This window comes from Trichomycterus rosablanca, chromosome 9 (assembly GCF_030014385.1).
Source record: "Trichomycterus rosablanca isolate fTriRos1 chromosome 9, fTriRos1.hap1, whole genome shotgun sequence".
Classification (NCBI taxonomy): domain Eukaryota; kingdom Metazoa; phylum Chordata; class Actinopteri; order Siluriformes; family Trichomycteridae; genus Trichomycterus; species Trichomycterus rosablanca.
In genome coordinates this window covers 638,701-650,770 of record NC_085996.1, presented here as the reverse complement: position 1 = coordinate 650,770, position 12,070 = coordinate 638,701, and the positions used below count along the sequence as shown (strand labels likewise).

Below are 12,070 nucleotides of genomic sequence, written 5' to 3'. Positions count from 1 at the left end.
GTTCTCAGGGTTATCTGCTGTTTTCCTCGTTTCTGACCGCGTGGATCACGTTTCAGAGCAGGAACGTCCTGAAGTCGGGCGGAAGTCGCTGCTGAGAACCATCTGACCGTTTCTCTGCCAGTTGTGGACATGACAACATGTTTGTGTACGTCTCCCCCTCCGTGTGATCCAAAACACAAACCCTACTGACACGCCAACCCCGTCATTACCGTAATCACAGGAGCCGAGTGACGGTGGCCACGCCGCGCTGAGGGCCCACAGATCTTTATTTACCACCTGGTCCCCGAGCTTGGACATTTTAACTTGGACTCCAGACCAGGAACACCTCACCACGCCCTTTTCTACCTCCAACAGCCTCCACAGAGCTCAAACACACCAGGTAGAGCCGGATTTGGACCCCCTCAAGGTGTGTTATCTATTAAACACTATATACACACTGTAGATTCAAAAGTATGTGGACACCTGACCACGAGTTTGCTGGACATCCTGTTCCAAAAACATGGGCATCATCATCCTCACCACCTTTATTCTTCTATAAAGAAAAGATTCAAGATTCAGAGTGTGTCTGTGTGAATTTGGTCAGTTAGTGAGCCTGAGTGGCAGTCTACATCCCCATTCATCCCAAAGATGTTCAGTGGGGTCGAGGTCTGATGTCCTCCTTTTTGGGGTCTGATGTTCCTCCTTTTTGGGGTCTGATGTTCCTCCTTTTTGGGGTTTGATGTTCCTCCTTTTTGGGGTCTGATGTTCCTCTTTTTTGGGGTCTGATGTTCCTCTTCTTTGGGGTCTAATGTCCTCCTTATTGTGGTGTGATGTTCTTTTTTACGGTCTGATGCCCTTTTTGGGGGTCTGATGGTTTTATTTTTAGGGTCTGATGTTCCTCTTTTTTGGGTCTGATGTTCCTTATTTTGGGGTCTGATGTTCCTCCTTTTTGGGGTCTAATGTTCCTTTTCTTTGGGGTCTGATGTTCCTCTTTTTTGGGGTCTAATGTCCTCCTTATTGTGGTGTGATGTTCTTTTTTACGGTCTGATGCCCTTTTTGGGGGTCTGATGGTTTTATTTTTAGGGTCTGACGTTCCTCTTTTTTTTGGTCTGATGTTTTCCTTTTTAAGGTCTGATGTTTTCCTTTTTAGGATCTAATGTCCTCTTTTTGGGGTCTGATGCCCTATTTTACAGCTCTGGTAGCACACAGCTGGAACACATGAGGAACTCGGAGCAGTAAGAGGATTGGTATGAGGTGCAGGAGGAGGTGCAGGAGGTGCTGAAGGTTTTGGTTTGATCAGGTCTGTTTTCATTAGTGTCTGGATTATAGTGCGAGTACGAATATGCAAAATCAGCAGCTGTTTGTGGAACCTCTGCCAAAAAAGTGTGGACACCAGGAGTTCAGTTTAGAACAGTGTGTGTGTGTGTGTGTGTGTGTGTGTGTGTGAGAGAGAGAGAGAGAGAGATGGTAAATGAGTGAATCAGGAGGTGATTGTATTTCCGCTCGCTGTCGCTGCTTGGCCGTCGCGCTTCTCTCAGCGCAGATCCGATTCATGTTCGATCTGTTACAGGATCTGGAGTCGGATCGGGATCTGATGTCGGGTCTGATAGTCGCTCTCTGGACCGGATCTGGAGTGAATGTGAAGAGAAGCGAGAGAGGAGCAGCAGGAGAGCTCAGGAGGATCAGTACTGAAGAACCTCAACCATACAGGAGTGGATTTACTGCAGGAGTGAATCCAGGAGGAGGTGAAGGAGTGAATGAGGAATAGAAGTGGATTTTGGACTGAACTGTAACGGTGAGTCGCTGCACCACAGAACCGCGATTATTAATAAATCATCGTTCCGTTCATAAAGACTCTCAGGAAAAGTTTTAGTCCAAACTCAGGGGGTTCCTGGTGGAATCTGGAACGCTTTTGAGCACCAGTGACCCCCTAAAAACAGCGAGAGTCTAAAACGCTAAAAGTGGAGTAATGTACTAAAATAACGACGCAGGAACGCAGCGTTCTCTCAGTCAGTATCGGTCAGTGTTCTGTACAGCTGACCAAACTCTTGTCTAAAAAGAATATAAGTATTTTTACTCTAAGGTTTATTCTTCCAATTGAAACTTATTATAAGGAGCAAAGCCTAACGTGGCTTAATGTACTAAAATAACGACAAGTATCGTTCATGTGTTCTGCTGGAATGACCACTGTGTTTCAAAAGGAACGTAAGAATGATTATTTTAAGCATCTTTCTTCTTATTTAAACCTGTTATTATGAGGAGAAAGCTGCTTTTGAAACACAGTTTGGTCATTTCAGCAGAATGGAGCATTTATGACCAGTACTAACTGAGAGAACGCTGGCGTTCCTGGGTTATTTTAGTACATTAAGCCACGTTATGCTTTTCCCCTTCATTATAGGTTTTAACTTTTATTGTTACGTTCCTTTTGAAACACAGTTTGGTCATTTCAGCAGAACAGAGCACTTGGCCAGTGATAGTTGAGAGAACGCTGGCGTTCCTGGGCGTTATTTTAGTACATTAAGCTTTTTACCTTATAATAGTTTTACATTTTAATAAGGTAAAAATGATTACATTCCTTTTGGAGCACAGTGTGATCATTTCAGCAGAACAGAGCACTTATGACCAGTAATACAGTAGATGAGAGAATGCTGGTGTTCCTGAGTCGTTGTTTTAGTATATTAAGTCACATTAAACTTTTTTCCTTATAATAAGTTTTAATTTTAAGAAAAAAATAAATTAATACATGCATTTTGGAACACAGGTTCATCATTTCAGCAGTACAGAGCACTTGATCAGTAATAACTGAGGGAACGCGGGTGTTTCTGGGTCGTTGTTTTATCACGTTAAGTCACATTAAACTTTTTTCCTTATAATAAGTTTTAATTTTAAGAATAAAGCTTTCCTTTTAAAACATAATTTGGTCATTTCAGTAGTACAGAGCACTTAAAACCAGTAATAACTGAGGGAACGCTGGCGTTCCTTGGGTTGTTGTTTTAGTACATTGAGCCACATTAAACTTTTTACCTTAAATAGGTTTTAATAAGAAAAAAATTTTTTCCTTGTAATGGGTTTTAATTTTAATTTTTAAATGATTACGCTCCTGTCGGAGCACAGGTTGGTCATTTCAGGAGTACAGATCACTTTTGGTCAGTACTAACTGAGGGAACGCTGAGATGTAAATAAAACGTAGCAGGGAAGGTTCTTCAGGTTCTTCAGACTGAAACTATAGAGGAACCTTTTTGATCTTCTGTACTTTTGGTGCAGGTTTTTGTGTTTTTGGATTTCTCGTTTCCATATTTGTGACACTAACAAACATCGAGGTACTTCAGGGAACCATGGACGGTTCTTCAAAGGTTCCTGTTACCTCCTGTTTCTCACCATCTTCTCAAGAGCTTCTCTGTAGGGTTCACGTCTTGATTCTGGTCCTTCAGACCCCCAGACGAACACATAACACCCCCCTCACCGAACACTGGCTCTCGTTCTGAACCCTGGCGTGTCCCTCTGTGGGTTTCTGGAGCGGAAAACGTGTTTGAAAGCCATTTTCGGGTTACTGGAGGCTTCGGTACGTCCAGGAACTGGTACAGTCGTACAGTCTGGTTTTAATTAGCTCAGAATGGAATGAAGTCTGGAGCTGGACGGTTACAGGAACGTTTCTTTGAGGAACGGTTTCCATGAATCGGCTGATTGAGGATCAGAAACACTAACTGCTTCTGGATCTTCTGGTCCAGGATGAGAACCTGAGATCCACCCTGAACCATCCTACAGTTGGTTGTTTGTGACAGTGAGACATCAGGGTGTGGTTTTACTTTTCTTATTTACTTTGTTTATTTATTACACGCTCGTTTTATCCTCCTACATCAGCGTCGCCACCTCACAATCACTTCCCTACATAAAAAAACTGAACTTTTTGATCTCCGAACCTCAAGCTCCTCTGATCTCCTTTCATTTCTTCTGGTTGATCTGAACTCTAGGATGTGGGAACCCTAAAACACCAAACGCACCACAACACAGATACAGTACAGACCATGTAGACCTCCTGGATTCTTCATACCCAGATTAAAAATGTTCAAAATCTTGTCTCATTTACATGATGTTTAGTTCCAGCGTCCCGCCACATGGTGGTGCTGTTTCATAGCAGTCAATTCGAACCGTCTTCGTGTAGGTGTGACTTTAATATTTTATATTTAAAGTTCTTGCTATTAGCGCTGGTGCTGCTATTCCTCATGCTATAACGTTAGAAGATCAGGTGGCTACGATAAAGCGGCATGAGACGTTCAGGATGAGGCGCGGATGATGCTTCAGCGATAAAGAACACCTCCATCAACAAGAACATCAGAGATGGATTAAATTGTATAAACGTATTAAGTGTTGAGCTGTGGAAGGGTTTGCTGGATCAGCTACGTTATGGGGTTGCTTATAGGGTTTATAGGGGGTCTAGGTCGTTTTTAGGGATTTTTTAGCAACGTAAGGCGAGGTGTTCCTGTAACTGACACCTCTCTGGAATGGAACACTCTTCAGAGCTGCTGATTTCAGGTCCCGTCAGGTCACCACATCTCTACAGGCTTCTGTCTGTTTCTTTCAGACGCTCCTGGATTCTGGATTCTGAACCTTTACAGCTCGTGGTTTTGTTAATGGTTTGATTTAACCAGTGACCCACTGGACTGTCCTTACTGGTGTGTGTGGTGGGGTCGGTACTAAGATTAAGTCTTCAGTCTGAGCTTGTGGTGAGGGACTGGACATGATTATGTCTCATGTGTTTACGCCCTCTCTGGGCGTGTGTGCTTATATGTTTAAGACAATCCATCATCGTCATTTCTATCTTTGATTGTGTTTAACGTCTCATTTTTCAAACCTGGACCTCGCTTTGTGCTGCAGCAGGAAAGGACCTTCCCTAAACTAAATCTAAACAAACACCAGCTGTTAAAACGCTTTCCTCTTTGATATTTCTCCCATTTTCTCCCAGTTTAGTCATAGCCAGTTCCTTTTCCTCTGCTGGAGGCCCCGGTGGTGTACGAGGAGGGTATATTTTCCTGACACGCCCTCTTTTTGTGTATACTGAGGTGTCCACATACTTTTGGCTGTGTGTGATTGAGTTTGGACTGCTCTGAGGACTGCAGTGTGTTTTTATGTTCCGAGCGTCGGGCTGGAAAGTCCCGACTGACAGGAGAGGAACCGAGGAACCGCACCGGGGTTCTGCTTTAACTGGAATGTGCTGCAGGGTCACGTCCTGTCTCACATTCTGTCTCACATTCTGTCTCACATTCTGTCTCACCTTCTTTCTCATGTCCTGTCTCACATTCTGTCTCACCTTCTTTCTCACATTCTGTCTCACCTTCTTTCTCACATTCTGTCTCACATTCTGTCTCACCTTCTTTCTCACATTCTGTCTCACATTCTGTCTCACCTTCTTTCTCACGTTCTGTCTCACATTCTGTCTCACCTTCTTTCTCACGTTCTGTCTCACATTCTGTCCGAGTTCATTCAGGTTTTATAAACGAGTTCCTAAAAAAAGAACCGAGTTCATCCAAAACCCCAAAAATACAAAGTTTTTTTTATCATCTGAGGGATTATAGATCATATTTAAAACTTTCTCTGGTTAATCTTTCACTTAAATCCCTTTAACAATATTTTATTATATATTTTATATAACCACAGACGTCTCAAAGCTTTAATTCCAAACACCAGCATTTTTTCTACTGATCAGAATAAAGCAGTTAATAAAAATAATAAATAATCAAATGAAACTAATAAAATAAATAGTTTTTTTTATTTTATTTTTAAAAATTCTTTAAGATTTTTATTTTTTTTATTTTATTGAAGATGGTTCACCATGAGCTTAAGCATCAAAATTGAACCAAAATGCTGCAAAAATCAATTTTTTTTTAATTATAATTATTGTAAACCACAGACGTCTTAAAGCTTTAATTACAAACACCAGCATTTTTTATGACGATCAGAAAGAAGTTAAACAAATAAATAAAAAATAATAAAAATATTTTCTTTTTCTTTTTTAATCCCCTTAATTTTTTTTGTTTTTATTTTTCATTTATTATTAATTATTTTTAAATGATCTTATTTTCCTTTTTAGTGCTTTTTTTCTTAAAAATGCCCTTTAATTTTTTTTGGAATTCTCTATTAATTCTTAGTTATTTATTGTTTTTTTTTTTTTTTTTTTTTTTTTGAAGATGTTTCACCAAGAGCTTAAGGGTCAAAATTTAAACCAAATGCTGCAAAAATCTATTATTTGTTTATAATTTTTTACCATAGACGTCTCAAAGCTTTAATTCTAAACAACAAAAATTTTTTTATGATGATCAGAATAAAATAGTAAATAATAATAATAATAATAATAACAATAAATGGTTAAATAAATATGAACAAATAATATATATATTTGTCTTTTCTTAAAATCTCCTTCATTTTGTAATTCATTATTAATTCCTAGTTTTGCCAAAATTCTTGAGGTTATTTATTTGTTTTTATTATTTTTTATTGAAGATGGTTCACCATGAGCTGAGGCTAAAAATGAACCAAAATGCTGCAAAAATCTAATGTTTTTATTATATATATATATTTTTTTTTACCATAGAATCTTAAAGCTTGTAATCTTGTAATTCCAAACACCAACATATTTGATGATGATCAGAATAAAGCAATTGATAAAAATAATAAATGAACAAATTAATACAAAAAAATCTTAATTCTAGTTAATTCTTTATTTATTTTAATTGAAGATGGTTCACTAAGAAGCTTGGTGTGAACAGTTGCAGTTTAAACACATGGACTCTGAGTGAGGAGCTCCTGAGGTTAGAAGAACGTTTACTGAACCCTGATCACTTCTCACTGGTTTACAGGTCCGGGGCCCCAGATGTACCAGCGGCTGGAAGCGTCCTGGGTTCAGGCCCACTGGAGTGTAACGGAGAGGAGAGGAGGCGGGGCGGGCGTTTCGGGCTCCGGGCGGAGGGAGTCCCGCCGTGGAACCTGCACCCTCGGAGAGGAACGCGGCGCCGAGGCGAAGGACCGACAATTATAGAGGGATTAACCTCGGACTTCCTTCCTGTGAGATTTGATCTCATAAAGCACCTTATTCGCTGGATTTACTTCTGATTCTTCAGGCCTCGGGTTCGAGGAGGACCTCATGGCGTTTTGTCCCAGAATGGAGTTTCAGATGGGAGTCCTGCACAATGACTGGACCACTTTTCTTCGCTTCTGGTTCACTGTGTTCCTGGGCTTGTATGTGCAATTCGACCCCGTGGCGTCCTGCCCCAAAGTGTGCCGCTGTGACAAGACCTTCATTTACTGCAACGAGAGGAGTCTGACGTCGGTCCCTCTAGGGGTCCAGGAGGGCTACAAGACTCTGTTCCTGCAGAACAACCAAATAAACAACGCAGGCTTCCCCAGCGAGCTACACGGCGTAGCTTCGCTCGAGTTCGTCTCCTTGTACGGGAACCAGCTGGACGAATTTCCGCTGAACCTACCCAAAAACGTGAGGACCCTCCATCTGCAAGAGAACAACATTCAGACCATCTCCAGAGGTGCCCTGGGACAGCTCCAGATGCTGGAGGAGCTGCACCTGGATGACAACTCCATCTCCACGGTGGGCGTCGAGGACGGGGCCTTTCAGGAGGCGGCGAGTCTCAAGCTCCTCTTCCTCACCAAGAATCACCTCAGCAGCATCCCTGCAGGGTTACCGACTGACCTGAAGGAGCTCCGTCTGGATGAGAACCGGATCGCCGTGATCCACCAGGACGCCTTTCGGAACGTGACCAACCTGCAGCGGGTAATCCTGGATGGAAACCTTCTGGAGGACGACGCCATCGCTGAGGGAGCCTTCCAGAACCTGGTGAACCTGAAGGAACTTTCGTTAACCCGCAATTCCCTGACGACGCCCCCATCCTTGCTTCCAGGGTCACTTGTTAGGTTATATCTACAGGAGAACCAGATGAAAGACATCTCGGTTTCGGCGTTCTCCGGCCTCGGACAGCTTGAGAAGCTCGACTTGTCCGGGAACGTCCTTCAGACTTTACCGCAGGGAGTCTTCAACGGGTTGAAAAGCCTGACGCATCTTAACGTGCGGAACAATCAGTGGCGCTGTGACTGCGCCGTCAAGTGGATTGTTACCTGGCTGAAGTCCTTACCATCTTCCACAAACGTCAAAGGGTTCATCTGTCACCGGCCCGACCGGTTGAAGGGCATGGTAATCCGAGAGCTACCGGTTGACACCCTGGAATGCCCTGGCAGCACTACCGTCTATCCGCGGGTCACTCAGTTACCTCCGACTACACCACTCCCTCACAGGACCACCGACCTTCCATGGACCTCACGTCTTACCACCGGACCGTCCACTGTTTCGTTCCCAACCACGACCCGGCCCACACCCCCTCCACCACAGTTTGTTCCCAATTTCCCTCCTCCGTACGAAGACCCCATGAAAATGTCCGTCCTGTTCGTGAACGCGACGTTCGCTGAGGTCTCCTGGGAGTCTTACTTCACCGTGACAGCGTACAAAGTCACCTGGGTGAAACGGAGCCAGAGCTTGATGATGGACGTCAGTCGGGAGAGGACGGTACCCGGAGACCAGCGCAGACTCGGCTTGTATGACCTGGAGCCCAAGTCCGACTACCGCATCTGCGTGTACATTCTGGACACCCTAAACAGCTACCGCCCCGGCGAGGACACCATTTGCACAGAAATAAGGACCAAAGCCGCGCCCAGAAGCCCCGGGAACACGGGGAACACGGAGTCGGAGCAGGTGGCGCAGCAGGACCCCACCCTGACCTTCCTCCTGGCCGGAGTGATCGGCGGCGTGGCGCTGATCGTTCTCATCACCCTGCTCGGCCTGTTCTGCTGGCACGTGCACAGAAAGAGCCGGGCGTCCCGCGCCCAGTCCGAGTGGAAGTACAGCCGGGGCAGGAGGAAAGACGACTACTGCGAGGCGGGCACCAAGAAGGACAACTCCATCCTGGAGATAACCGAGACCAGCTTTCAGATCGTGCCGCTGAACAACGAGCAGCTGTTGAAGGGCGATTTTAGGATCCAGCCCGTCTACACGCCCAACGTGGGCATCGGGTATCGGGACTGCCACCGGAGCAACAACAGCCTGGTGTTCTGCAAGAGCAGCAACGTGCCCACCGTGGACTTTTGCCACACGTGACGGGACACACGTGCTAATTTAAACGACTCTCGGATTCATACACGGATTTATCTTGTATTTTTGATACATTCCCAGGACTCGGTTCCTGATCGTGGTTCCGCTCGCGGTTGCGCCGCTGTGGTTTGTACTATAGAGACGTTTTCGACGTCCTGGTGGGGGCGCTGGTTTTCAGTCAAGGATTTATTTTTATTTTTTATTTCCGCTGATATTTGGTTAATTTCACAATAAAATCCATTTTTACAAATAAATAAATGAATAAAATTCCAGGTTTTTTGTTATACTTGTCAAATTCTGTATACGGCCAAAAGTATTCGGACGCCCGACCCAGAGATGTTCACAAGTCAGAAAATACGAGTCCGAGTCGAGTCACGAGTCAATATAATCTACACAGAACATGTATTTTGTAAATGTGCTTATAATTAAAAACCTCCAAACTTTTCCCGGTGGTGAAGTAAAACAGGAAGTCGTTAGAAAGCCGATCGAGCGTTTCATTACCGCGTCATCTGTGTGACGCAAACCGAATAAATGTAAATAACAGCATTTCTTACTAACAATTACAATCAGAAGCTCTGATTGGTTCAGAAAGCGTCTTTCAACCATCAGCACCGATTCTGTAGGAGCGTTCCATTCACCCCGGCTGTTCCTGTGAAGTGCACTACGTAGGGTATTCCACCATTTTAAGTGAGATTCTGATCCAAAGGTAACGAGAATGTTCAAATGAAGTGAACTTCAGACGGTGTAGGGAGTAGGGAGCGACGCTTCATCACTACACCGGAAGCTGCTGGAACATTTACACATTGTGTGTGTTGTGGGTTAAGAGATTTATAATAATAATAATTATATATATATATATACATATAATTGTCACATGTAACTAATGCTAACACATACTGACGCTAGAGTCAATTTGTGCCTGTTCGGTCCAAAGAGCAAGTCAAGAAAACCTCAGTTGTTATTCTGATTCGTCCCAGAGCTGTTGAGTGGGCCTCGAATCTCAGCTCTGCTACCGGCCGGCTGGGAGCCCCCTAGAGGGCACGATTGGAAGTGCAGGCAAAATTAGTTGGGTGGGAAAAGACGGGACTAAAAAGTGGGCGGGGTCTTCAAGGCTGTTTAAGGACGCTGGTTGGTAGCCCGAGGCGCCTGTACAGAAGTGGAGGAACGTGGAGATCAGCGCGTGACTCTCCGTGAGCGAGACCGACCTCACGCACCGATCCACCAAAGTACGGGCGAATAAGAAGGGGTCAGTGAAGCGCTCACGCGTCTGAGGGAGGGTGTGTTGGTACGCCATCGGGGTCTCCAGCAGAGGGAGAGGAACTGGCTACGACTAAACTGGGAGTAAATGCAGAAATAAAAGAGCCTCGTTCGGCTCCGTCTGTATTCTCCTCCCCTGGTTGTTCAGGACGTCGAAAACGGAAGAGCGTCTCCAGTCCCGAGCAAAGTGGTACGTACCAGAGTTCGCTTCGCCCTCGTGCGGCCGCGCCGGCGCAATTAAAAGCTATTTTTACAGCTGCGCTGGTTTTTCCGAGCCGGGGCGCCTGGTTAGGTTCGGTCAGGAGCGCCGGTTCCTCCAGCTTCTACTTACCGACTTTATTTGCTTTGACAAGATTTTATTTGGTGGGGCGAGTTCAAAGACGCCCTTCCCCTCTCGCCCCCCTCGCCCCTCTCGCCCCCCGCCCCTAATCCCTCGTTCCAGGGAGACGCAGGAGGAGAAAATATGCAGAGGTTTGGGGTTTTTTCTTTATTTTGGGGGGAGGAACAGCAGAGGGGAGCGGGCGCCCGTGGAGAGGGTTCTTAACCCTTCGGTGGAAGGTACAGAGAAACCACAAGTATTGGGACACGGAGCAGAACCAGATGTGAGTCTGGGATTAAAAGGCTGCTGTGTGCAGTCGGGGAAGTATTTTCTCAGGCTGCGTTCATGCTCGCTCCTTTGTGAGGTCGTGTTTTACAGTGAGAACCGTTCCTCAGAGACGGGGGCTCACCCGGACAAGGTCCGAGCGCCACGTCACCACCGGCCGGGCTCTGCCTCCTGTGCTACACTAGAATAACTAAAGTATTGGGACACCTCATGATAAATGGGTTTAGATATTCAGGCAACAGTTTGGGGAAGGTCGTGTCCCTGTGTCCCTTTTCTCCAAACACGTTTAGAATTCGATGCTGTAACAGACTCCAGAAAAGTTGGGACGGGGGTGTGTTCCCCCCTATTCCATCAGTGTTCCTGTTAATGCTTGTTTTGGATAAAGGCGTAAATACTAACCACTAAGAGCAGAGAGCAGCTTCTTTATTTATAAACAGAGCTAAATGCGACGTTAATATGAATCTAATGAAGCATATAAACGTGTGGAATCGCTGTGGCGCAGTTCATTAACTCTTTGACCTTTAGATGATGCTACGCTGTTACAGTACGAGTGACTCGATGCTAAATGCCATAACGAGCGTTCACTGCTCATGCTAATCAGAGGCTAACGCTGCATTCAACCGCCAGAAAACTCTGCAGCCATCGAGCGGTGAGAGAGACAGGATATACTGCACGGCCAAAAGTATGTGGACACCCCTGCTAATGACAGTGATTACATCACAGTGATATAAGATAAATGATTTTAATATTGTGGCAGCAGATGAATTATTATTTATTTTATTGATTAATCCATTAATAATTTTAGTTGTTTATTTACTTATTTAATAATTCATATATTTATTTATTTATTTATTTATTTATTCAATTATGTATTTATTCATTTATTTTATGCATTTATTTAATTCATTTATTTAATTAATTAATCTAGTTATTTATGTATTTATTTTTTTAATAATTATTTTAATTATTCATTTATTAATTTATTCATTCAATTTTTGATTAATTTATTTACTTATTTTTTTGATTTTCATTAATTAATTAATTAAGTTATTTCTGTATTTATTTCTGTAGTTTTTTATTAA

The 12,070-nt window shown here is 44.0% G+C and overlaps 1 protein-coding gene across 1 annotated transcript; it reads left to right on the top strand.

Moving 5' to 3' along the window:
• Window positions 1-1,483: 1,483 nt before the first annotated feature.
• flrt2 (fibronectin leucine rich transmembrane protein 2) lies at window positions 1,484-9,397 on the top strand. Its single transcript, XM_063001529.1, has 2 exons — window positions 1,484-1,774; window positions 6,834-9,397. The coding sequence occupies exon 2, from the start codon at window positions 7,118-7,120 to the stop codon at window positions 9,131-9,133; it is 2,016 nt and encodes a 671-aa protein (XP_062857599.1). The 5' UTR covers window positions 1,484-1,774; window positions 6,834-7,117; the 3' UTR covers window positions 9,134-9,397.
• The last annotated feature ends 2,673 nt before the right edge of the window (window positions 9,398-12,070 follow it).